Genomic DNA, 27553 nt, shown 5'->3' with positions numbered 1-27553 from the left:
TGTACCCAGAAAGGCCCTTCAGGACCCTGCTCAGCTTCAATCCCCTCTTTTCTTTGATACTCCTCAAGCTTGAGGGGAACAGGTGGGACAAGAAAGGGAATACAGTTTTAGAAAGAGAGGTTAATCATGAACTTGGCAGAGGAACTCAGTTTTACAGGGATTTGGCTTCACACATGCAACAACATGGATGAAACTTGAGAACATTATGCTAAGTGAAATAAGCCAGTCACCAAGAACAAGTATTTTATGAATCCTCTTATGTAAGATTCTAAAGTAGTCAAATTCATAGAGACAGAGAGCAAAATGCCTGTTTCCAGGGTCTGGGTGGGGAGAGAAAAATGAAGAATTAGTGTTTCACGGATAAAAAAGTTTCAGATGGGGGAAGATGAAAAAATTCTGGAGACAGATGGTGGTGATGGTTGCAAAACAATGTAAATACACTTAATGCCACAAAAAGGTGCACTTAAAAATAGTTAAAAGGGGGCTTCCCTGGTGGCGCAGTGGTTGAGAGTCCGCCTGCCGATGCAGGGGACACGGGTTCGTGCCCCGGTCTGGGAAGATCCCACATGCCGCAGAGCGGCTGGGCCCGTGAGCCATGGCTGCTGAGCCTGCGCATCCGGAGCCTGTGCTCTGCAAGGGGAGAGGCCACAGCAGTGAGAGGCCCGCCTACCGCAAAAAAAAAAAAAAAAAAAAAAAAAAAAAAAAAAAAAAAATAGTTAAAAGGTAAATTTTATATGTTATGTATATTTTACCACAATAAAAAATCCTATAATTTAAAAATAACTATATTCATTTATAATTTTAGTACCTTTAAAAGTGTGGAGAGTAGGGCTTCCCTGGTGGCGCAGTGGTTGAGAATCTGCCTGCCAATGCAGGGGACATGGGTTCGAGCCCTGGTCTGGGAAAATCCCACACGCCGCGGAGCAACTGGGCCCGTGAGCCACAACTACTGAGCCTGCATGTCTGGAGCCTGTGCTCCACGAGAGGCTGCGACAGTGAGAGGCCCGCGCACCGCAATGAAGAGTGGCCCCCGCTCACCGCAACTAGAGAAAGCCCTCGCACAGAAACGAAGACCCAACACAGCCAAAAATAAATAAATAAATTTATTTAAAAAAAAAAAAAAGCATGGAGAGCAAAAACAAGGTTTCAGAGACATAAAAGGCAATTGCTGGTCCAAACTTTGAATCAAAATAGCAATTCCTTTGCTACTTGCCTCAACACCCCACAATTCAATCACAGGGTTGGTGGGTCTGTCCGGTGGTCGGGCTGTCTTTGCAGACCCTGCCCCATGACTGGAGGGACCCAGCAAGCCCGGCATGGGGTGCGGACAAGGACACAGCAGGACAGCTGCCCACTGGCCTCCTCTGCGCTGCCCTCCGCCCCCCACCTGGTGTGGGAAGTAAAGATCAAACTAAAGGAAGGGAGGCGTGGAGGCAGGAGCTGGGCGAGTGATGGCAAGGGCATGAACCAGGGCCGAGAGGGTCTTGGTGCTCCGGCCGGGTGTCAGGCCTGAGCCTCTGAGGTGGGAGAGCCGAGATCAGGACATTGGTCCACCAGAGACCTCCTGGCCCCTCATAATATCAATCGGCGAGTGCTCTCCCAGAGACCTCCATCTCAACGCTAAGACCCAGCTCCACTAAATGACCAGCAAACTCCAGGGCTGAACACCCCATTCCAAACAACTAGCAAGACAGGAACACAACCCCACCCATTAGCAGAGAGGCTGCCTAAAATCATACTAAGTTCACAGACACCCCAAAACATACCACTGGACGTGGTCCTGCCCACCAGAAACACAAGATCCAGCCTCATCCACCAGAACACAGGCACCAGTCCCCTCCACCAGGAAGCCTACACAACCCACTAAACCAATCTTACCCACTGGGGGCGGACACCAAAAACAATGGGAACTACAAACCTACAGCCTGTGAAAAGCAGACCCCAAACACAGTAAGTTAAGCAAAATGGGAAGAAAGAGAAATACACAGCGGATGAAGAGCAAGGTAAAAACCCACCAGACCAAACAAATGAAGAGGAAATAGGCAGCCTAAATTAAGAGTAATGATACTAAAGATGATCCAAAATCTTGGAAACAGAATGGAGAAAATACAAAAAACGTTTAACAAGGACTTAGAAGAACTAAAGAGCAAACAAGCAATGATGAGCAACACAATAAATGAAATTAAAAATTCTCTAGAAGGAATCATGAATAACTGAGGCAGAAGAAGTGCAGGATAAGTGACCTGGAAGATAAAATAGTGGAAATAACTACCACAAAGCAGAATAAAGAAAAAAGAATGAAAAGAACTGGGGACAGTCTCAGAGACCTCTGGGACAACATTAAATGCACCAACATTCGAATTATTGGGGTTCTAAAAGAAGAAGAGAAAAAGAAAGTGACTGAGAAAATATTTGAAGGGATTAGAGTTGAAAACTTCCCTAATATGGGAAAGGAAATACTCAATCAAGTCCAGGAAGTGCAGAGTCCCATACAGGATAAATCCAAGGAGATACACACCAAGACACATATTAATCAAACTATCAAAAATTAAATACAGAGAAAAAATATTAAAATCAGCGAGGGAAAAGCAACAAATAACACACAAGGGAATCCCCATAAGGTTAACAGCTGATCTTTCAGCAGAAACTCTGCAAGCCAGAAAGGTGTGGCAGGACATATTTAAAGTGATGAAAGGAAAAAACCTACAACCAAGATTACTCCACCCAGCAAGGATCTCATTCAGATTCGATGGAGAAATTAAAACCTTTACAGAAAAGCAAAAGCTAAGAGAATTCAGCACCACCAAACCAGCTTTACAACAAATGCTAAAGAAACTTCTCTAGGCAGGAAACACAAGAGGAGGAAAAGACCTACAATAACAAACTCAAAACAATTAAAAAATTGGAAATAGGAACATACATATCAATAATTACCTTAAACGTAAATGGATTAAATGCTCCAAACAAAAGACACAGACTGGCTGAATGGATACAAAAACAATACCTGTACATATTTTGTCTACAAGAGACCCACTTCAGACCTAGGGACACATACAGACTGAAAGTGAGGAGATGGAAAAAGATATTCCATGCAAATAGAAATCAAAAGATAGCTGGAGTAGCAATTTTCATATCAAACAAAATAGACTTTAAAACTGAGACTAGGGCTTCCCTGGTGGCGCAGTGGTTGAGAGTCCGCCTGCCGATGAAGGGGACACGGGTTCGTGCCCCAATCCCGGAAAATCCCACATGCCGCGGAGCGGCTGGACCCGCGAGCCACGGCCGCGGAGCCTGTGTGTCCGGAGCCTGTGCTCCGCAACGGGAGAGGCCACAGCAGTGAGAGGCCCGCGTACAGCAAAAAAAAAAAAAAAAAAAAAAAAAAAAAAACTGAGACTATTACAAGAGACAAAGAAAGACACTACATAATGATCAAGGGATCAATCGAAGAAGATATAACAATTGTAAATATTTATGCACCCAACATAGGAGCACCTCAGTACATAAGGCAAATGCTAATGCCCATAAAAGGGGAAACTGTAACACAACATAGTAGGGGACTTTACCACCCCACTTTCACCAATGGACAGATCATCCAAAATGAAAATAAATAAGGAAACACTAGCTTTAAATGACACATTAAACAATAGGGACTTCATTGATATTTATAAGACATTCCATCCAAAAACAACAGAATACACATTTTTCTCAACTGCTCATGGAACATTCTCCAGAATAGATTATATCTTGGGTCACAAATCAAGCCTCTGTAAATTTAAGAAAACTGAAATCGTATCAAGTATCTTTTCCAACCACAACACTATAAAGCTAGATATCAATTACAGGAAAAAAACTATAAAAAATACAAATACATGGAGGCTAAACAATACACTACTAAATAACCAACAGATCACTGAAGAAATCAGAGAGGAAATCAAAAAATATCTACAGAAAAAAAAATCTAGAAACAAATGACAATAAAAACACAACAACCCAAAACCAATGGGACACAGCCAAAGCAGTTCTAAGAGGGAAGTTTAAAGCAATACAATCCTACCTCAAGAAATAAGAAAAATCTCAAATAAACAACCTAACCTGACACCTAAAGCAATTAGAGAAAAAAGAACAAAAAAACCCCCAAAGTTAGCAGAAGGAAAGAAATCATAAAGATCAGATCATAAATAAATGAAAAAGAAATGAAAGAAACAATAGCAAAGATCAATAAAACTAAAAGCTGGTTCTTTGAGAAGATAAACAAAATTGATAAACGATCAGCCAGACTCATCAAGAAAAAAAGGGAGAACACTCAAATCAACAGAATTAGAAATGAAAAAGGAGAAGTAACAAGTGATACTGCAGAAGTACAAAGGATCATGAGAGATTACTACAAGCAACTATATGCCAATAAAATGGACAACCTGGAAGAAATGGACAAATTCTTAGAAGAGCAGATCCTTCCGAGACTGAACAGGGAAGAAAAAGAAACTATAAACAGACCAATCACAAGCACTGAAATTGAAACTGTGAATAAAAATCTTCCAACAAACAAAAGCCCAGGACCAGATGGCTTCACAGGAGAATTCTATCAAACATTTAGAAAAGAGCTAACACCTATCCTTCTCAAACTCTTCCAAAATATAGCAGAGGGAAGAACACTCCCAAACTCATTCTATGAGGCCCCCATCACCTTGATACCAAAACCAGACAAAGATGTCACAAAAAAAGAAAACTACAGGCCAATATCACTGATGAACATAGATGCAAAAATCCTCAACAAAATACTAGCAAACAGAATCCAACAGCACACTGAAAGGATCATACACCATGATCAAGTGGGGTTTATCCCAGGAATGCAAGAATTCTTCAATAGATGCAAATCATTCAATGTGAGACACCATATTAACAAATTGAAGGAGAAAAACCATATGATCATCTCAATTGATGCAGAAAAAGCTTTCAACGGGATTCAACACCCATTTATGATAAAAATCCTCCAGAAAGTAGGCATAGAGAGAACATATCGCAACATAATAAAGGCCATATATGACAAACCCACAGCCAGCATCGTCCTCAATGGTGAAAAACTGAAACCATTTCCACTAAGATCAGGAACAAACAACGTTGCCCACTCTCACCACTGTTATTCAACATTGTTTTGGAAGTTTTAGCCACAGCAATCAGAGAAAAATAAATAAAAGGAATCCAAATCAGAAAAGAAGAAGTAAAGCTGTCACTGTTCGCAGATGACATGATACTATACATAGAGACTCCTAAATATGCTACCAAAAAACTACTAAAACTAATCAATGAATCTGGTAAAGTAGCAGGATACAAAATTAATGCACAGAAATCTCTTGCATTCTTTTACACTAATGATGAAAAATCTGAAAGAGAAATTAAAGAAATACTCCCATTTACCACTGCAACAAAAAGAATAAAATACCTAGGAATTAACCTACCTAAGGAGACAAAAGACCTGTATGCAGAAAACTGTAAGGCACTGATGAAAGAAATTAATGATACAAACAGATGGAGACATATACCACGTTCTTGGATTGGAAGAATCAGCATTGTGAAAATGACTCTACTACCCAAAGCAATCTACAGATTCAATGCAATCCTTATCAAACTACCAATGGCATTTTTCACAGAACTAGAACAAAAGCTTTCACAATTTGTATGGAAACACAAAAGACCCCGAATAGCCAAAGCAATCTTTAGAAAGAAAAATGGAGCTGGAGGAATCAGGCTCCCAGTCTTCAGACTGTACTACAAAGCTACAGTAATCAAGACAGTATGGTACTGGCACAAAAACAGGAATATAGGTCAATGGAACAGGATAGAAAGCCCAGATATAAAGCTATGCACTTATTTTTGATAAAGGAGGCAAGAATATACAATGGAGAAAAGACAGCCTCTTCAATAAGTGGTGCTGGGAAAACTGAACAGCTAAATGTAAAAGAATGAAATTAGAACACACCCTAATACCATACACAAAAATAAACTCAAAATGGATTAAAGACCTAAATGTAAGGCCAGACACTATCAAACTCTTAGAGGAAAACATCGGCAGAACACTCTATGACATAAATCACAGCATGATCCTTATCTAAAATTTAACTCTGTAAGTTTTCCCCCACATTAAAATATTTTATATAAAAGTTATAAAATCAATTTTATATCACTCATAAAAACCTTACCATAAACGTATATGAAACAAAAAAGAAAGCATCCATTATACTCACAACATGCCTGCTAGGAGTTTTGGAATTGGTACTCCAATCCTAACAGCACCCTGTGATTCTGTGATTTATAATAAATATATATTTGGTCTTCATCCCCAGTCCTTGTACTGAGCTCCTAAAACCCTTGGAATTTCCTAAGTGAAGAGAGTGATAAAGGTATCTTTGTTAAATGAAAGAGACAACTTTTGAAAAGCCACTAGGTAACCTAAGGATGGGGTTGGTTGCCAGGGGAACCAGCCTAGTGATTAGAGGGTAGGGACTTTCAGTCCCACTCCTCCACCTCAGGGGAGGGGAGAGGAGCTAGAGATTAAGTTCAATCACTGAAGGCCAATGATTTAATCAATCTTGCCCATGTAATAAAGCCTCCATAAAAATCCCTGTACCAGGAGACTCGGAGAGCTTCCGGGGTGGTGAACATGTGGAGATTCAGGGAGACTGCTGCGCTCTATAACCCTCTCTACACACCTTGCCCAGGGCATCTCTTCCATCTGGCTGTTACTGAGTTATATAGCCTTTTACAATAAACTGGTAACCTAGGAAGTAAAATGTTTCTCTACATTCTGTGAGCCACTCTAGCAAATTAATGGAACCTGAGGAGGGGGTCATGGGAACCTCCAATCTATAGCCAGTCACTCAGAAGTACAAGTGACAATGTAGACTTGATATTGGCCTCTGAAGTGGGGTGGGGTGGCAGTCTTGTTGGACTGTGCCCTTAACTTGTGGAATCTAATGCTATTTCCATGTCAACAATGTCAGAATTTAGTTGGATTGTAGGACACCCAGCTGGTGGAGAATTGCTTGGTGGTATTGGAAAACCCATACACTAGAACTGATGTTAGAATCTACACCCTTAGGCTCAGCCTCCCCAAAAACCAGTCACAAGACTTCTGCTTCTATTTCAAGCTAATCTTCTCAACACTCAGCCATTCAATCCGTAATCATTTTTAAATTAGTGAGGATAATCTGTCTACAACTTCACTATCTCAAAACTTATTTAGTTTTTCTAACTAGCCAAATAGCACATTTATTTTTTCATGCTAATTATAAAAAGGTTAAAAATTGAAAAAATCTTTCTTTCCCTGTATTGTTGGTTTTCAATTTTAATGATACGTCACTTTAAAAAGAGTTCTGAACCTTAACAAAGAAACATTCACCATTAATAGTTTATTCGCTCAATGAAAAATAATTAATAACTCTCAGCTTTCTTTATATTACTTATTAAAGGCCTATGTAAGCCCTAAGGCTGGTATAGGAGTGCATATTAAATGTGGTTTTCCTCCCCTTCTTTTCAAAGTTAAGTTAACCCAAATATGTCCTTCAAAGTCCAGGTGGTCATTTGGACAGCAATTAGGAGAGCATTAGCAGAAGACAGTGACATCAAACAAAAGATAAAGATAGTTTCCTTATAAAAATGTGATAAGGTGAAAACTGTAAATTTTCTGATAAACCTAAATGGCTGGTCTCCACTCCCAATCTGGAGCTAAGTGCAAGAAAGTCCTTTTCCCAAGGGACTTCATTGTAGTCCTCCATTCCTGACACCAATAAGGCACTACAGAGAGCCTCTCTCTCCTTCCATGTCATTTCCCCAACTTGACTGTTCTAATCCCCTACTTTGCTTACATTGTTCATCTCCCTCGCAAGTTGCAATGTTGAGGGGGTTTAGGAGGAAGGCAGGGAAAACACTGAAGGAGGCTTTTTACAAAAATTAAGCCGTTCTGTTTATTACTTATGTAACCATAACTTAATTATATATTTATTATATATATTTAATATATTTTAATTAACTATTTTCAATTAGTGTATTTTAATTAATATATTTTGATATTTTATTTAATCTATTTTACTTAAATAATATATTTTATTTAATCAACGCATGTAAGTTAAATGTGATTTAATCATATTATGTAATGAGTTAATTAACTATGATTTAACTACAATTTTTTTTCTGAGAACATCCCTTTTATTTTTTGTTTATTTATTTATTTATTTATTTATTTATTTTCTTATCAGTCATCCATTTTATACACATCACACATCAGTGTATACATGTTAATCCCAATCTCCCAATTCATCACATATTATGTAATATGATTTAATTAACTATGATTTAACTACAATTTATTAAAGCTAGTGACAATAATACCAAAACCGATTACTAAAATTTTCTGATCATCTAGGTCATGGTGCTAAGATGATATGCATGGCCTCAGTTAATCCTCATTGTAACTCTGGGAGGTGAATACTGTAGCTCCCTACATTTTACAGATGAGAAAACTGAGGCACAGAAATTTCATCAAGTTTAAGAATGAACAACTTTTTTGCACCACTCTAATGTACCACTGCCAATCAATCTATGACAGAACTGTAAAACACATCCATATTTCAGAGATGCTGAAATGTGAAAAAGAAAAAAGTGTGTCTTACAATGAAATACCTAAGTAATTTTCAGAAGGTCACAAATCTACTAAGTGTTGCAAGCAGGATTTGAACACAGGCAGTCTGGTTCCAGGCCTGGTTTATGCCTATTATCCTGGCATAATTATTAACAGTGCTCCCTTTTAACTATCAAAAGTGCCCCAGTTTTAAGGATAAAATATAGTCTTCCTACTCATGGTTTAAATGAAATAAACCCTGTGCCCCGAGTCCCACCTCACTGCACCAGGGACTAATGTGGGAGCCAGCATCCTCTGCAGGTGGCTTTAAGGAAGTACTGCCCAATATGGCAGTTTTTTATTGAGTGGTAGCAAAAGGACCCAAACAAATCCCCTTTGGGAAGCATAAAGTGGAAGTGAACCAAGAGAACTTGGGTTATTTCAACTTAGAATATTGCTCCAAGCAAAGCTGAGGAAGTATTCCAGGGCCCTATGAAGCCTATTGTCTACATTTGTCTTGGAAACACTCACTTGGCTATTTGGGTGGATAAGCTGACTTCCCATGATATCCCATTTTCCCAATTAATAATTCTCTCCTGAGAATTATTTTAGTTATGATCATAAGAAAGTGGTCTAAAACAAGGCCCACTACCATTACCTTAATCTCTGATAAATTAATCTAAGACCAGCCAAGTGAATAGTAAGAAGATCTTCAGAAATTTGGGAATGTGAAAAAGGAAACAAAGCAAACGTGAACATGTGAACTTGGAGAAAAGAAGATGGACGAGTTAGCAGCAGTTCATGAAGGAACTCCAAATGGATCAGGCCACCCCATCAACACTGCACTCAGAGCCCTCCTACTCAGGGGGCCATGGTGCTGCTCCTCTCCAAGACCTCCCCACCTCAGCCACAGGTGGTAAGGCGGAGGTGGATACCTTAAAAAGAACCAGCCAGTCTTTCACCTGGCCAGTGACCCGAACGTGAGTGCAAAAGGATGAGCTAGACTGATGAGATTTTCTTGTTATTAGAACTGTGACATTCTGAAAGACAGAAGCTGAATGATGTGTTAGGATTAGGAAGCTGGAGTGGGCCCAGGAATGGACAAAGTTATGGGCAGGTACAAGTTATAGAGAAATGGTACCACGAGCTAACCACCAGTTAACACAACAGAAAAGGCACAGAGGAGCCAACACCAAGGAACATTAGTCTTGAGTTCCAGTATGTGTCCCTTTCAATAAACCTTTTTTTTTTCCCTTAAGAAAAGTCCAAGGAGATCTTTCAATCAAAGAAGCCTTAATAATCAACTGCATCATCCACACAAGACTGAGAGCACAAAAGGAAATAACTAAGCCAGACCGCACGATTCCACCAGGGCCCAGAACGTTGTGAACGCAGGATAAGGGAGGCTTGGAGCTTTGGAAAGCTCTTCACTGCGCTCAAGTTTAGAAACGTGCACTTTGCAAGCCTGGCATATTTATGGGTCTTTCTATTTCTCTTCTTTTATTTGCCTGCTCTTGTTCTGCGACCGTAACAGCGTGTCCAGGGAACACTTGGGCATAAGGACGGAGCACATGGTCCCACGGCAGAGACAAGCAGGGATCTTTTATAACAACGGTAGCTCCTCACACCTTCTCTGCTCAGGGATGGTACACAGCCTTTTATCACCTTTTTGGTATATGGCAGTGGAGAGAAGCCAGCAATGGGGACTCAGCAGGGAAAGCATGAATCCTGTCCAGCCTCTTTCCTTAATAATGCCAATCTTTCTCTTCTATCCCCACTGCCACCATTTAGTCCATTTTAGTTAGGGGGACCATGTATCAGCTTTCCAGGCACAGTCTGGGTTTCTGCTATACCTGCTGGTGTAATTATTCACAGTGCTCACGTTCACTCTCAAAAGTATCCTGATTTGGCAAAAAATTATGTGGTCACCCTGATTTTGATCCAAACTCCCATCTTCTTCCATGTCATGTACCACTGGAGAAAAAAAAAACTGTCACTCAATCTGTGACACAAGTGTACAAACACATGCAGTTTTCAGAGATGTTGAAATGTGCAAAAGAAAAAATGTGAGTCTTGTAATAAAATATGTAAGTAATTGTCACACATCACAAAGATAACCAGTATTGAGGGCAAGATTTAAACCCAAGCAGTGTGATTCCAATCCTGGTTTATGCCTATTATTGTGGCATAACTACTACTGGCACAGAATTAGTACAAGAGTCACCTGAATGATTTCCATTCTTAATCCCTCCAACCCTTTCCACACTGTATGAAGAAAGAATATTCTGAAGCATAAAATGGCTCCTGCCACTCCTCTGTCTAAAACCCTTCAGTGGGGGCTTCCCTGGTGGCACAGTGGTTAAGAATCTGCCTGCCAATGCAGGGGACATGGGTTCGAACCCTGGTCTGGGAAGATCCCACATGCCACGGAGCCACTAAGCCCATGCATCACAACTACTGAGGCTGTGCTTTAGAGCCACAACTACTGAGCCCACTACTGAGCCACAACTACTGAGCCCACAACTACTACTGAGCCCACGTGCCACAACTACTGAAGCCCGCGCACCTAGAGCCTGTGCTCCGCAATAAGAGAAGCCACTGCAATGAGAGGCCCACACACAGCAACGAAGACCTAACACATCCAAAAAATAAAATTAAAAAAATTTTTAAAAAATTAGCCCCTATTAAAACCCTTCAATGGCTCCCCACTGCCCTCAAGAACTAACCTTGACTCCATTACCGGACTCACAAGATCAGTAAAATTTTGCCCCTGCTTATGACTCCAGACTCATCTCTCACTGCTCCCCCACCTCTAACTCCACAAAGCAGCCCTCCTGAAATTCCTCAGGGTCCTCAAGTCACAACCCTGGGACTAAGACAGCCTAGAAATGGAAATAGGTAAGCACATGGAGAAATGGATAGGGGTAGAAAAAGAGATGCCAGACTCCCATCCCACCCCCACTCACAGGACCCAAACTCAGACCTATTCCTTAAGCTTTGCTATGTCTCCAATATCAACTCAAACACTACATCAAACCCCTCTAATTTTAAAATAAAAGTAAATGTTAGAGGTAAATGTTAGAAATCTATGCCTTTGTGACTAGTATCCACGTGCTATTCTTTTGGAATCATTTCTAGAAAGGGGCAAAAGCTGGCCACGTAATCAGAACACTGAACAAAGTCTGAACTCAGAATACCAGGAAACTCCACCCTCTATCACCATCCCCCAAAACTCAACCTCCAAAAGAAATGCAATTTCACAATTTCTCCAGCATTCCTGAAACCCTGAAGGCAGCCCTGTGCACAGGGCAGACAGTGAAGGGCATGTGCCAGTTGCCCTTGCATACACGTTATGACTACAGTCTAGTGTTTGGGTGTCCCCCCACCTCAAACCTTTGATGCATAAGAGGTCCAGAAGCCATAGCTACTAAGTCAACACCAAGATGTGCAAACATTTCTGGAACAAGCAACATCCAGGACGGTGCAACTGAGTTCCCCACACAACCCTCCCCACTGCCACCTCACGCCTCACCAGAACTTCACCCCACCTGTGGAATAATGAAGATAACTGGGGCCCAGGAGACAGGCCTTGAACTCTCTGAGCGTCAAGTTCCCTAGATGTAAACTGAGAATAATCACCTCTGTTTCAAGTCGTTGTTGCAGGATTAAGTGAAATAAACCATTTGGAAACACCAAGCCAGCACCTAACCCTGATATGGCAGCAAACACTAAATGCTTATCAAATCTGGGAAAGGAAAACTATTCTGGCTTAATAAAGCCAAAAAAAAAAAATTCAAGTAAATTTAGCTTCAAATTTACTGCAAGAGAAATAATCTCTCTGAGCCTACTATCTAACCATAATGTCAGACATCATGCATATCATCTTATTTAATCTTTGTAAGTATCTGTAAGAATTATCTCCTTTCAGGGGACAATAAATTGAGGTTCAGTCAAGTTCAATAATGAGAAGAGCAAGAACCTGGCAGACCCAGAATTTGAACTTAGTCCTATTTTAACACAGAACCATATCTTTTTCTCCTCACTGTTTCCCAGACCCTGGAGCCAGAGGAGGGAGTCAGATAAGAGCCTGATAAGAGTCAGGTAAGAGGACAATCATGCACTGTTGATTAGTCCACCTAAGTCGGCATAAGTGCAAAGACCAAGTTGCCCGTTACTCAGGGACAAAGAAAGGGCGAAAGGTTAGCAATCAGCATAACCGGATAGTTCAGCTCAAAGAGGACCCTTTGGCAATGTAACTTAATGTTTTAACAGCATAAGTAACTTATCAGCATGAGGCAGGTGACTCCCTGGCCCTGTGATTTTAAGCAGGTTATTTAGTATGACCCTTCTATGCCTCTGTTCTGTTATTTGTAACATGAAGACAGTACAATCTCCCCTGCAGTAACATTGTAAGGGTTAAGGAAATAATGTGCAGACATCACTTTGCACAGGGTCTGTCACGTATGAAATGCACAGTCCTATTATTTTGAAAGCCCTTTCACAACGAGACTTTCTACAGCCCTTTCCTTCCTCATCTGCCTAAATTATCTGCATCAACCCTCATCTCTGTTACTTACCTGCCTCTCATTTCTCTGTGTACCCCACACATCCATTTAGACCACAAAAGCTTACTGAATACCTGGTCAGGCAGGCTGGGGAAATATCAGTGCGTAAGAAAAATCTTTGTCCTCATAGAGCTTACATTCTTACATTTGTGGGAAAGGAAGGCAGACAGACAATAAAACAAACAAACAAAAAACACATAATAAACCACCAGGTAAAGTGTTAAAAAGCAGGCAAGGGGTAGAAAATAATCTCTGGGGAGAAAGTGAGTGAGATAAGATAATTTAGGGAACGCCCTGTGGGAAGACCACTTTGAATCAGAAAGCTGAATGATGGGATAGAACAAGGCCTGAGATCAGAAGGAACAGTGTTTCAGACAGGGAAACAGCAAGTGCCCCATTTGAGACCATGCACAGTGTCACAGAAGACTAAGAACATAGCTCTACTGATCTCACGATGCTACTGCATAATTTTTGGTTTACCCGCCAATTTTGCCACTAGACTATGAGCCCCCTGAGGGTAGGGCTATGTAGCTTCCTGCATTCACTCACTCACAGAACTTATTTATTAAAGGTATCTATATGCCCAGCATTCTCTAAAGCACTAGATTTACAGTGAAGAATTAATCAGTCTCTGCCTTCAAGGAGCTTACAACAAATAGCACTGGGCAAAGACTAAGCACTGAGAAAATATTTACTAAGTGAACAATAGGTGCTTGATGTTCAGTTATCTAGTTCTATACCATGCTGAATTCTGGGCTTTCTACAGCTCTTCTTTCCTTCCTCATTTGCCAAAAAGATCTCCACTAGCTTCTGTTACTCACCTGCCTCTCCTCCATACCAAACTGTTCCCAATGACTCCTCTAATCTCCCCATCTTCTCTCTCCCCTCTGCCTTCGCCCACAGTCCACTCCACCTGGCATGCCTTCCCCTGCATCTTCTTTACCAGACTAATTCTAGTGTCATTTCCCCAAATTTCATTAGTATACTGACTTTACCACTTGCTCAAACGTGTAGAAATCTCTCAAGTTCTTCAGATAAAACGTTTTCATCGAGTAACAGAAAATGATGGGTGCACAGCTAGCAAAGTACAATTCCATATTGAGTGAATAGTAAAAAGAGTTGAAAGACAAATGATCTGAAGTTGCATATGTAATTTCTTTTCCTCCCCAAAATACGAGATATGTCAGTGAGTTTCTGGGCGATGTGCTTACAGAATTGGGCCAGGATACGAGAGCAGCAAAAGTCTCACTACTATGGGTCTGTGTACTCATCCATGAAAGAAGTGTTTCGTTTACAGTAAACAAAATCAATTTGGGACAAGAGCTATCATTTAAAGGTCTTCCCCACACAGAAGTCAGTAGTTTAGCAACTAAATTATTTGAGATGAATTTCCTTTTTTAACAGCAGAAATTGCAAGTGCACTTCATTTTTAAAAGAAAAGAGTCAGATATTTATTCTTCTAGGCAAGAAGGCAGATAAAGGTGAGTCACAGCTTCCAATGCAGCCTCCACAGCCATAGTTAGCTGACAGAAACTTGCACATAAGCTTCAGTCCTTCACTTCTAAAAGCCAGGCATCTATCTTTCTCCTCTCACTTCTGGGAAGAACAGAAAATTAAGCTGGAGTTCTCTATTCTGAGATACACAACAGCAGGGACAGGGTTTCGGTTTCCTTCAACAATACACACTCCTCCCTGAGTTCCTGGACAGAAGCTCTGGGCTTTGTAGAGAACCACACAACAAGGATTCTACAACTAGGGGCCTGAGGGGCAGTGTTTCCCACAATGTCTTTGCTTCACCTACAACAGAACAGCTCTGTGAACTTCACCCAGCCATTATGAGAGGGGAAATGCACTAAAAGGCAAAATACCATGATCAGATTATAACTAACCATTTAAACTCAGTGCCCTCAGCCAAGATTTCCCCTAAGACATAACTAATGTAACAGGCTCATCTCTGTGCCCAACGTGGTTGTGCCTTGCTGTATCATGCTATTTATAATAGGGAGTGCACTGTACAGTAATTACATGCCTGGTCTTTGGCAGCCGGACTGGGATTCAGCTATTTTTTACTAGCTGAGTAACTTTGGGCAAAGCACTCTAAACTTTTAAAAACTCTTTATCAGACCCTACAAGTCCCCACTTGATCCAGCCCCTGCTTACCTCTCAGACCACGACTAGTATTGTCACTTTCCACCTCTTTAACTGTCTGGATATGTTGAGTTCAGGTCCCACCTCAGGGCCTTTGCACTTGCTGTCCTCTCCTCCCTAGTGTCACCTGGTTGGTGACAGTTCAAATGTCAAAAAGTCACCTCCAGGATCTCATAAACATAATGGTGACTATGTGAGTATGCACTCATATAATCCATTGTATAATTCCATTTACATAAAGTACAAAAAGGAACAAAACCAGTGTATGGTGGCGTAATTCGGGGGACTGGCTACTCTTTTCTGGGTGGGAGTAGTGACGGGAAGGAGCACCAAGGGGCCCTCTGGGTTGCTGCTAAATGATTAATTTCTTGATATGGATCTGATCTCCTGGGCATGTTCAGTTTGTGAAAACTCATCAAGCTGTTCACTTATAATATGTATATTTTTATTACATGTGTTACAATGCAATGTCAAATTGGTTTTCCTGGATCATCTAATCTATGACCCACCATCTTGGCTAAGCTATTCATTGTCCAGCCCATGACCTTGTTTTATTTTCTTCATAGCATTTGTCACTGGCTGAAATCATTTTCATTATTGTTTATGTATGTACAGTCTAGCCCTTCCCCACCCCCATTAAAATATAGTATCATGTGGCCAAGATCTCTGCCTGCCTTGTTTACTATCCCCAAATATCAGTACCTATAGAGTCTTGTTCTAGGTATAAGATGAATAGAGAAATATATGTAAAATAAGAAATGGCAAAAGGGTGGCCCTTTAAGGGTATAACATCAATCGAAAGTCAAAACAGAGAAGCCAACAGCAGAAGAAATTAAAAATGTCAATGACATTTAGCATCAGGAATATGTGTCAAATGTTAAATTTAACAATGAGGAGGGGGTAGATAAAGTGACATTCTTTGGCACCTCTGTGAGAGTGGTTAAAGTTACTTCTCACAGCAGAAACTGGGTCATTTATCTCTGTACACACAAGAATTTTGCACAAGGCCTGGTACAAAGAAGGTCTGAGCCAAGAAGAGTAGCAAGAGATTTCTGAGACGCTTGGTGAGGATTCTTAAGTTTCCAAGAAAAAGAGGGTCATATTCAACTGTAATGTCTGCCGTGGGCAAGGGAGTAGGTAGGTACAACATACATGCAGAGGTAGGCGGAGGAGATACAAAGAAGCATTCAAGAATATGAAGAGGGTTCCTTACAAATCACAAACAATACTCACCTACTTTTATTGCCAATTCTAAGATGTTTATGAAGAAAAAATTAAAACGTGTCAGTAGTGTTGTTGACTTGGATGTTACATAGTAACTTTATGCTATGCAGAGTAACTTACATGCTGATATAACTTATTTTCATGACGAAATTTACACCACAGCCTGGTATAATGGAAACTGAAAAGTAAACCTTTAATCTGTAATCAGTTCTGCCACAAACTCTCTTTATAACCTTGAACAAGTCCTTGAACTTCTTTAGTGCTCAATTTTTCTACCTGTGAAATAAGCTAGTTGGATCTGATGCTTGCTAATGCCCATTTCCAGTTCTTGAACACTGTGTACTATTCCTGACTTTAAAAAAAAAACAAACTCATTTCCTAAGCTTATGTTCACAGGACAATACGCCATCCACAAGTATGTAAATCAAAGTTACTAGATGCAGTGAGGTAGGAGATCCTTTTACCCAGTCTTCTTGCCAAACCAAGGGTATCACCCACCCAGATTCTCTACAGTGTTGTGTTTAGACTCCCATTTCTTGGTAAGGCAAGAAGCCCTATCATACTTCAGCTAAACAGTTGGATTTCTCCCCACAATTATTTCCTTTGCTTGAGTTTTCACTGCCTTAGGCCCCATGTTTCCCATCAATTCAAGTCTACTCTCATAGCACCACAGTTCTTGTTTTTTCTAACACTTAAATAATGAATAGAACTTGATCACCTGGAGGTATTCTCCTTACTCTATTACAAGTTATTAGTGATTTTAATTAGACAAAACCACCATTCCTTTTGCTATCCCACCATACTGTCAAGTGCCTATTAAAGATATCACAGTAATAAGTTATTAGCACCTTTTAAATTTACATTAACAAAAACAGACAAATGAGAAGTCAGGAAATGAAAGAAGGAAAAAAAAAAACCTTTCAGATGTCATAATTAACCAAAGCTTAGAGTAACTCAAAAAATCATTAGTAGCTATCTTTCAATTTTTTAAAAAAATATACTATGCATATCCTAGTTAAAACTGCAGGAGTGATCATTTGTCTCTCATCAATTAAAGATGGGAAAACGGACAAGGACGATGCTCTGCTGTGGATGAGCCCCACATCATCCTTTCTTTAACAGAGTAGCGATATTACTAATGGAGAATAAGAAGTCGAGTGCTTGAGTCATTTGTCCATGAGTCATCACCAACTCATAACTCCCCAAAGACCTTTTGACTACTGTGACTCTTGCCACCTGCAGAACGTATTGATCAAATCTACAGGAAGCCAAGTTCTAATAGCTATTCAGCATCCACCACTGGCCCTCCTAGGTTTTCATTCTCTTGAAACAAGGAGAAAGAGGACAGGGCCAATGCTCTGATGTGTTTTACTGCTGGGACTGATTGTTCACTGAACTGAGGGAGAGTGTTTCCCATCTTTCTCCTTGACCCCCTCATTTCACCAACTCAGGCACCACTACCCACCACCGCCCCCCTCCAAGTCTGCAAAAGCAGGCAGCCTGCAGAGAGCTCACTCCAGGAGGTGAGTTACTAAACCAGCAAGGCTGGGTTGGGTTTCTAGGCACCTTCATCATGTGGCCTAACAAATGGGCTCAAGAGAGAGACGGTTCAAAAGCAGCATTGGCAAAGCACGTAACTGAGGACAAAAAGATGTTGCCTGCCGTTTTCGTAAACAAGAATGTTGCTTGCCATCAAGTCAGCAGTCACTGCAGCCGCCGGAGACAGTGCACCCTGAGGGGAATTCAGGATGCAGAAAAACAGGATACAGGCCCTAGAGAGTTAGGATGCATATCAAAGGAATAACTTCAATAAGCCCAGACTCTTACACCTTCCCAAATTGAGCAAAGCATTAAAATCACTACCTTGACATATCTGATTTTTGTGATTAGCCCTAACCTTCTGATGTCCCACTACAAGTTTTTTTTCCAGCCAAAACTCCCATATATCCTGGCTCCTCCCTTACCTCTTTGGAACAGTTCCTCAGAACTATCCAGAAACTTCCCCAGGATACAACCCTCAATAATGCCTCCAATAAAATGTATTTCCCAACTTTCAGGCTGTGCATTTTTTTTCTGTCGACATAATAACACCTCAGGACTCCAAAACCCAGTCCCGGAGACTTTTCCTTAATTTGCCTGCAGCGCCTGGTACAGGGCCAGGCGCCCTCCGCAGCGCTAGGGTAACCCACGTCAGCGACAACTGACAGCTGGGTGGCTCTCACTCCGGGGTGGCCCGGACTGTCATTCCCCGCTCCGCCTGGGACCCCCGACACCTGAAGCGGGGGGTGGGGAGATGCTGGGGTCCCTCGTGCGCCCCGGGCGCAGCACCGCGCGTCCCCTCCACAGGTGCGGCGCCCTAGCGGCCGCGCACCGGGGCCAGGAGGAGGTGGACAGACAGGGATAGGAGGGCACCACTGGCTGCTCCAGGCTCCCACCAAGAGGCCCGCTCACCTGGGACCTGGCCGCCAGGAGCGGGGACCGGAGCGCCAGGTCTCTCAGTAGTTTCCAGGCCTGCGCCGCCACAGGGGCCGCCATCTTAACCAGAAAACCTGCGCGGAGAGCCAGGCGGCGCGCGGCGAAGGCGGGAAGGGGAGGGGAAGGGGCGGGGCCCGGCCGCCCCTCCCGTACCGCCCCCTCCGCCCGGGCCCGCCTGCTGCTCACGGGCCGTGGCTGCGCCCCTGAGGGGGCACTTGCTCTATGCCTGCGTCCCTCACCGCGACTCCCACCTCGGCCCCAAGTTCACTTTCAGCCTTCAGAGGCCCCGTGGCCTCCTCACCGTGCTTCCCCGGCTCACGACGTGAGCAAAAACACATCCCGAGCCCTACGGTCTTGGGGCTTAAACTACGCTGGGGCGACAGGCCAGTGCACGTTGGCCGGTGCCATGAGTGCTCTGAGGACTGGCCCACGGAGCTGACTCCAAGTAAGGGAGGCCTCTGGTCTGGTCCTTGGGCCCCAGAGGCTCGCCTAGGGAAGCGATATTTGAGCTGAACCTTGAGGGAGTACGGGAGAAGCAAGTGGGTCTGATGAGGTCGGTGGATTCCCTCTACACCTGAGTAAGAATTTTTTATCTTTTACCGAAGGTTAAGGCAAAGCAATTGAAGCACTTTAAGCCAGTAATCACCAGAACAAGAGCAAGCGTTTATTCGGAGTTTACCGTGACTCTAAGCACTGTATATGTAATAAAATTACTATAGCAAATAAGCTTAATATGTGCCAGGCACGTTACAAATTATGAACTAATTTAGTATTTATAGCAACCTTTCCAGTAGGTACCAATGTATAAATCCCCATTTTTCAGAAGAGAAAACTGAGGCACAGAGAGGTTACCTAACTTCTTGAAGGTCAGAGATCTGATAAGGATTCAAAATGGTTCAAACCCATGCTCTCTTCTCCCCACCCTATTAAGTACCATTTTAGAATTTTTTTTAACCTTACTCTGTTCTTGAGCCTATGATCATGAGAAAATGTACAGTGTAACAGAACTAGGAAACTGTTTCTGCTTTACTTCCCTTTTTACTTTTTCTGCTTTTAATTTTTTAAATTTTTATTTTGATAAAACAAATCTACAGAAAAGTTGCAAGAACATTACCCCCAACTCCCAAGTATCCTTTACCCAGATTTACCACTTATTTATATTTTGCCTCATTCCCCATTTTTCATAGATATAGATACATAGCTTTATAGCCCATTCTTAATCACAAGTTTACTGGCTAGATTTAGCATCCATTGTTGATTATTTCTTGAATCAGTTATTACTGTAATGGTTGCAAAATCATGATTGTCTAATTCCATTCCTTTCTACATTTTTTAGTTTACATTCTACTCTGAGAAGAGCTTTACCATCTCCCACGTTTCTTTATTTATCCTTGTATTCACTTGTATCAATATGGACTCATGCGTCCCTTTTTATTCAGTGCCAAGCCTATGCTCATTCCTTTTACATGTACTCAGCTGCCTCTGAATATGGGTCATTTAATCCTCACAGGAACCCTGTAAGGGGAGATGATGTTATTCCCATTTTACCGGAGGGGGAACTGTACTACAGAAACACTATGTAACTTGCCCAGGGTCACAGCCTGGGACCAGACCCCAAAGCTGAAATCTGACCACACCCTTCTCTTGACATGAGGGGATCTGAGTTCCCACCTCATCTATCATTACTTGTACTGGGTCTGCCATCTAGCCAGGATGGAGCAAAGATTCATTCATGTTTACAGACTGAATGTTTAAGCTTGGTGAGGGCTTTGAACATGTTGTCAGAAGGAAGCAGACCTCCTGTAGAATTAATCAAAGGTGGTTTATTCAGACAGTACTATGGCAAGGGAGTTGGCTACTATCACTTTCCTTTCAGCACAGACCTGAAAGGGTTTGAAAAGAAGAGTGTATTTCGTAAAGAGAAAGGAGAGCCTCCTTAGACAGTCTTTGATGAGTGTTCTGTTAGGATGGGATTTTTTTCTATTAGGGCAGGATTTTTGGAAGTAGAGTGGGCAGAGTCTTTCTGATTACCATTCATGTACATGTGGCAATCTTTGGTTCATTATCTACTAGTGAATTTCTGGGCTGGGTAGCATCATATGAGTTTTCTTGTTTCAATTGGAAGACTGCCTATTCCTCAGCTTTGGGGCCCAAGTCCTGCATCAGCAATTCCTCAGTGTCTTCAACCACATTCTCTAATTCTGCCATCTCTGCAGCCAAGGGGTTGGGGGAGATAGAGCAGAAGGACCTTTGTATGGTATCTCCAGTGCTTTTTAGCACTGGACCAGGATTAGAGAAAGTGTGAAATAAACACAAGTAGGACGACTCACACTTATTGAGTTCCTCCTAAGACTTCTCTCTATTTTCTACCCTTTTTTTTCCAAATAGGAAGCTCTTTGAGGTCAAGGATCCACCAAAGAGTTCTGCACTGTGCTTTGCTGAGATGAGCACTAGGTTTTCCGTGAAACTGGATTGGATTCAAATCTCACTTCTGCCTTCTGTGAATCTGTGACCTGAGGAACTACCGAGGTCATACAGAGATAGTAAGTATTCAGTGAGATGCTGTATGTAAAGACCTTGCACATAGCAGGGTCTTAGTAAATGTTGTGTTTCTTCCTCTGATATATTCTTAATAAATATTTGATATCTAATGTGAAACACCAGAGCCAATCTGAGATATGGGTCATAAGGCCCCTGACACTTTGTAACTTATCTTGATAACACTGGAGAACAGTAGAGACATGTATGTGCCAGATGAAAGTATTAAAAGAGTGTAAAGTGGTTGTCTCCAGGAAGAGGGTGGAGGATAGTGGTCAGGGAACCTTTACATTTTTAGAACTTGGCAGATCCTGATTCCTGGGCTCCACTCTAGACCTACTGAACCAGAATCACTTAGGATGGAGTCCGACATCTGCATTTTAAATAATCTTCTCAAGGAGTTATTTAGTTTGAGAACTAAAAAAAATTTAAAAAAGCAGACAAACCAAACCATAGCGGTAAACTCTCAAGAAGTTTCCCAGTGAATCAAGAGACAAGTTACTCTGCCTTCTTCCACTGGGTTCCTAAATGTAGAATGAAAATCCTGTTGATTCGTAGACGGAGGTGATGACTAAATGCTGCTCTCAGAGAGTCTTGACACATGGGTACAAGACCTATCTTCTACCAGGGGTCTAGGTCAGCCCTGACATGTAGAAGCATTGGGCTAAGGGTGAATAAACAGTGATTCTATGCTTTTTCTTTATCAGTATTGCAATTGTGAACTGCTTGAGTAGTAACTGTGGCCATAGGCAATACCACTACCAAAGCATTCTGTACTGTCTGGGATCAGATTGAAGCACAGAGGTAGATATCAGACAAACTGAGTTCAGGTCTTGACTCTGTGACTTAATAACTCTGAGCTTGGGCCAGTTATTTCGCAGCCTCAATCCTTTATCTGTGAAAGGGGGATTATAATAGTATGTATTTTGCCAGTGTGTTACTGAGTCCAAGCTCGTACTACTTGCTGCACAACAGGCCAATAAATCGAGAGACAAGTTGCTCGAGCAAGGAATAGTGACTTTATTCAGAAAGCCAGCAAACCGAGAAGATGGTGGACTCGTGCCCCGAAGAACCCATTCTAACTTGCCTGAGTTAGAATTCAGGCTTTTTTTATACTAAAAAGGGAGGGAGTAAAGTCAAACATTTCCTGGTTCCTGTCAGCCTCCAGGAGGGGATGTGTTAATTTCTTCCTCCCTGCAGTCATTCCCGGGTGGGCCTGGTCAGGATGTTCCCTGTGAGCTAAGCAAAGGTATTTTAGTTTAATGCTCATTACCTGGGAGGCAGGGTTCCCAGAGATGGGCCTTACCGTATAATTTAAGCTTATAGGCAACATCGTTTAGTGATTAACTTGTAATAGAATACAAAGGGTTCTTCCCCATTACAGTGCATTGTCAAGCACTGGAGGTCCCAGTGGCTGTTAGCCACTAGGCTTTCTTTGCTTGACTAAGAAAACCTTTTTCATGTTTGTTTCTTTACCATTTACATCAGTGAGCCTGTTTCCCCGTTAGTGAAATGAAGGCCACGTATGACAGCATCTTATTTGAACTAGGAGTTAACAGTGTAGCACTTCTCATAAACTTTGCATACACTGGAAACATTAAGTTCCAAAACTCCTTCATCAAACTTTGGATTTAGAACAACCTGCCTACACTATTTCTTACTGAGTTAATTGTTCCAGGAAAGAAAATAAAAACATCAGTAGACCCACACACCTTCTCTTTCATTTTAGCAGTGCCTGTTAACAGTGAAATAATGTGCTCATTTTCATATCCACACTGATTACTCCCTGGGCCCAGATTTGCCAAAGAGGCATGTCAGGAAACCTAGCACAGGGATCATGCATCTAGCAGTTCCAGTGGTTGTTTATCATTACCTTTTCATTTAAGCATAACAACCATTTGACAAATACAGACTCATTGTAACCAGTAGAAATGAATAGAATTTTTTACAAAACAATCCTAATTTTCATGGATAACATATTTGAGTTCATGCCACTCCCTGTCAGGAATGAAAATCACTATTAAGATGATGAAACAAAGGGCATTTGTGGATTTTGTTTGGTTATTTCTTCTTTAATGGATAATTAAAGATTTCTTGAATTTACAGGCAAAGAAACTTTGGGCTTTCATTATGTACACTGGTAATATCTCTGTTGCTGCTTGTGACAGCCATTTTAACCAATGCTTCAATTGTGTTATTTGCCAATGGCACAGAAAGAACTTCCATTGTGCTGCAGTTATTTTTTCCCTCTTCAATAATGCATTAAAATGATTAATTCTGATGACATTTTCAGCAGCTTATTTAAATTATAAGGTGCACAGAAGGAAAGGGATCTGAAACTGAAAGTGTCTCCTCTGACAAAACCACAGTGAGCTCAAGAGAAATTCTCACTATATCCTGGAGAGAATCTGGGGGAGGGAAGGTAGAGCCATAGTAACAGGTCAAAGTCAAGATGAAAAAGAAGTAAGAGTAAGGAACATCAGAAACCAGGAGAAGGAGCATTCAGGGGCAAGGTCAGCTGGAAGACAATAAGTGGAGAATGAGAGTTAAGGATAGAAACAAAGGCGATGACATTCTATTGGTCGGGAAATTTAGAAATGGATAAAGAAGATGGTAAAAGTGGAGTGAAGAACATTTACACAAAGGACACTGGAGAAGCATGGACTGAAAGAGAAAAATGGTACCAGATTGTGGGAAAGAAATTCCCTTCAGAAAGAAACCTGTTTTCCCACTGCAATCGAAAGCTGTGGAATTTAGCACTTTCAATATTATTAAGACATCCTTCATTTAAATACCAAAATAGGGACTTCCCTGGTGGCACAGTGGTTAAGAATCCTCCTGCCAATGCAGGGGACACAGGTTCGACCCCTGGTCTGGGAAGATCCCACATGCTGTGGAGCAAGTAAGCCCATGTGCCACAACTACTGAGCCTGTGCTCTAGAGCCCATGAGCCACAACTACTGAGCCCATGTGCCACAACTACTGAAGCCTGGACGCCTAGAGCCCATGCTCCGCGACAAGAGAAGCCACTTCAATGAGAAGCCCACGCACCACAACAGAGAGTAGCCCCCACTCACCGAAACTAGAGAAAACCCGTGCACAGCAATGAAGACCCAAAGCAGCCAAAAAATAAATAAATAATAAAATAAATACCAAAATAAAAATTAAAGGCATTCCATTTCAAATGCCCTGCTTCATTAGGAAGTAAGCAGTCACAGCAATGGTTTTTAATAGAATTCCTTTTTTTTTTAAATTTTATTTATTTATTTTTGGCTGTGTTGGGTCTTCCTTGCTGCGCACCTACTCTTTGCTGCGGCGCACGGGCTTCTCATTGCAGTGGCTTCTCTTGTTTGTGGAGCACAGGCTCTGGGCACGCGGACTTCAGTAGTTGTGGCTCGCAGGCTCAGTAGTTGTGGCTCGCGGGCTCTAGAGTGCAGGCTCAGCAGTTGTGGTGCACGGGCTTAGTTGCCCCGCAGCATGTGGGATCCTCCCGGACCAGGGCTCGAACCCGTGTCCCCTGCATTGGCCAGCGGATTCTTAACCACTGCGCCACCAGGGAAGCCCCAGTAGAATTCCTTTAAGAGGTTTCTGTTTTGTTTTAATGTCTTTGGGGCTGTATTCTCCAAAGGTTCTGATTCAGTCTGTCTTGGCACCCAGAGATCTGCAATTTTATAAGTACCTCTCCCACCCCACCATCTTTATTGTACGTGATCCATTGTCTATGACTGGAGAAGCACTGACCCAGAAGGTGGGACTTTGAGAAAGCTAGAGGAAAATGACAGAAATCATCCAATTCCTCTCTTTCTCTCTCATTTTCTTTTCCATTTCTTACCCCACTTGTAGTATGTTTCTTAACCTTTCCCTACCCCTCCAAAATCTTAGTACATGAGAAGAAAGTGTATGGAATGAGGCTCCAAAGGAAGGTTTCATGCTGTTCCCTCTGATGGAAACAACTCTTCCCTGTTGTTCACTGGGCTCAGGCTCTCTCTTCTCTAGAGAGGGTTTCAGTCACCACCCTCTTCAGGAAGTTTCTCTGAAGACAAGGCTGGGGATCATCTCAGTGGTTATCATTAGGCAATTACCCCATTAGTTTCTTGTATGCGTCTTTCTTTAGGATTTAAAAATCTGCAGTGACAGGGACTGTGCCTTCTTTGCTCTTATGACCCTGCACCCAGTACAGTGCCTGGAAGACAGGCGGTATTCAACTGACATTGACTAAAAAGATAACTAAGTGAAGATGAAACCAGTGCAAAAATCACCCTAATAAGAAAATTCAAAGATTCAATAATATCTAGAAATCTGCCAGTACCCCCTAACAAGCATGGAATTTGAGTCCCATGAAGGGAAATTACCTGCCCTGGATCACACACTACACTAGTGGTTTTGTTCACTGTTCCTCAGAGTTCTTAGATGCCTTCAAGATCCATCTCTCCCTTACCTCTCTCTCTCATTCCCCTACATTTATTGAACATGTAGGTGCTTTCTCAAAGCTTTACAGAAATTATCTTACTTAATCCCCACCACAGCCGTATTTTACAGATGTGCAAACTGAGTCTCACAGCAGAGAGTAAGTTGCCTGAGGGAATGACTAGGAAGAGGCCAATCTCAATCAATCTGGGATTGAATCTACACCAGCACTATCTAATGGATCTTTCTGCAATGATGGAAAAGTTCCATAACTGTGCTGTCTGATACCATAGCCATCAGCCATGTATGGCTACTGAGCACTTGAAATGTGGCTGGTGAAACTAAGAAAATAATTTTTTTTTTTTTTTTTGCGGTACACGGGCCTCTCACTGTTGTGGCCTCTCCCGTTGCGGAGCACAGGCTCTGGATGCGCAGGCCCAGCGGCCATGGCTCACGGGCCCAGCCGCTCCGCGGCATATGGGATCCTCCCAGACCAGGGCATGAACCCATATCCCCTGCATCGGCAGGCGGACTCTCAACCACTGCGCCACCAGGGAGGCCCAGAAAATAAATTTTTAACTTTAATTAATTTATATTTAATTTTGAATAGCTGCACATAGCTAGTGACTGCCATATTTACCAGTAGAGGTCTATGCTATCCAACTGATATGCAGACTTTGTATCATCTCACTATTTTCTTAATTGCATTCCTGTTAGGTACAAGTTATATGAATTCGGTTCCTAATTTAGGTACAAATAGCTTATTTAGGAGGTGATCCTTGGCAGCAGGAAAAGGAATGGGGAAATGAGACAGGGAAGACGGAACAGGCTGTAGGCAATTGGGGTTCAGTTTCAGAGAGCACTCTGATAGAATGTTATGGAACATACCTCAAAATGGTCCCATCGAGGGATGAGGAAGTGGTCATGGTTTTCCACCAACTCCCATGCCTCACTGGTTGAGAGCTGCTCCTTGAGGCACTTCCAGCTTCCCTTTCCTCGGAACAGTTATGCCCCTGTGGTTAGACAAAGCCTTAGAGCAGAGAGACGCAGGTCTCTGAAGCAGTGATTGTCTTGCAAAGCTGCCGGTGACTTCCAGGGGAGTCAAGGAGATGTGGGCCCAAGTAAAACTATATTGCCTCTCCCTTTAAACTGACCAGATTAGTTCATATCAATATTTTATCTGGGTTGGGAGGAAGGGCACTCGAGATTGTGTTGGTAAGAAAGGTTCTGCTACTTAAAGAGAGAGAGAGAGAGGGAGAAAAAGAAAAAAAGCTTCCAAACTACAGTTCTAAACTGTACTCTTACCTGTTTTCATGACCAACTCAATTACTGGATTTTATCGTATTCTGTATCATTTCTAGCTAAGCATGGATGCTCTAAGTATCCCTGCAGTCTAGGCCCCATAATGTAGTCATAAAATAGCTGATCCTGGACTTTCTCAGTGGAGACATGAAGAGACTCAAGCATTCCAGAAAGCGTTTGTTTGGTTGTTTTCTATTTGATATATTTAAAAAGATTAGCCACAGCAAGAGCAGAGAATCAGGGAGAACCTGATTAAAAAAATAAAATATAGTTTTAAAGA

At 41.9% G+C, this 27553-nt stretch overlaps 1 protein-coding gene and 1 long non-coding RNA gene across 5 annotated transcripts in view; one reads left to right on the top strand and one right to left on the bottom strand.

Annotated features, from left to right (window-relative positions):
• Positions 1 to 19131, bottom strand: part of SUCLG2 (succinate-CoA ligase GDP-forming subunit beta) — a 304560-nt gene extending 285429 nt beyond the window's left edge. For 3 of the 4 annotated variants that reach the window (XM_081245225.1, XM_081245221.1, XM_081245220.1), the window contains exon 1: positions 19003 to 19131. In XM_081245225.1, coding sequence (XP_081101351.1) covers positions 19003 to 19086 — 84 coding nt within the window. In that variant the 5' untranslated portion in view covers positions 19087 to 19131. The remainder of the gene's footprint in view (positions 1 to 19002) is intronic. The other variant, XM_081245224.1, reaches the window with a different exon arrangement.
• A 2289-nt stretch (positions 19132 to 21420) lies between these two features.
• Positions 21421 to 27553, top strand: part of LOC308623813 — a 157562-nt gene continuing 151429 nt past the window's right edge. Inside the window, exon 1 of the long non-coding RNA XR_014016890.1 lies at positions 21421 to 21569. This is a non-coding gene — a long non-coding RNA (uncharacterized lncRNA). The remainder of the gene's footprint in view (positions 21570 to 27553) is intronic.

Source organism: Mesoplodon bidens (assembly GCF_964165515.1).
Source record: "Mesoplodon bidens genome assembly, chromosome: 10".
Taxonomy (NCBI): domain Eukaryota; kingdom Metazoa; phylum Chordata; class Mammalia; order Artiodactyla; family Ziphiidae; genus Mesoplodon; species Mesoplodon bidens.
The sequence above is the reverse complement of the archived record's forward strand: the minus strand, read 5'-3'. Positions and strand labels throughout refer to the sequence as shown.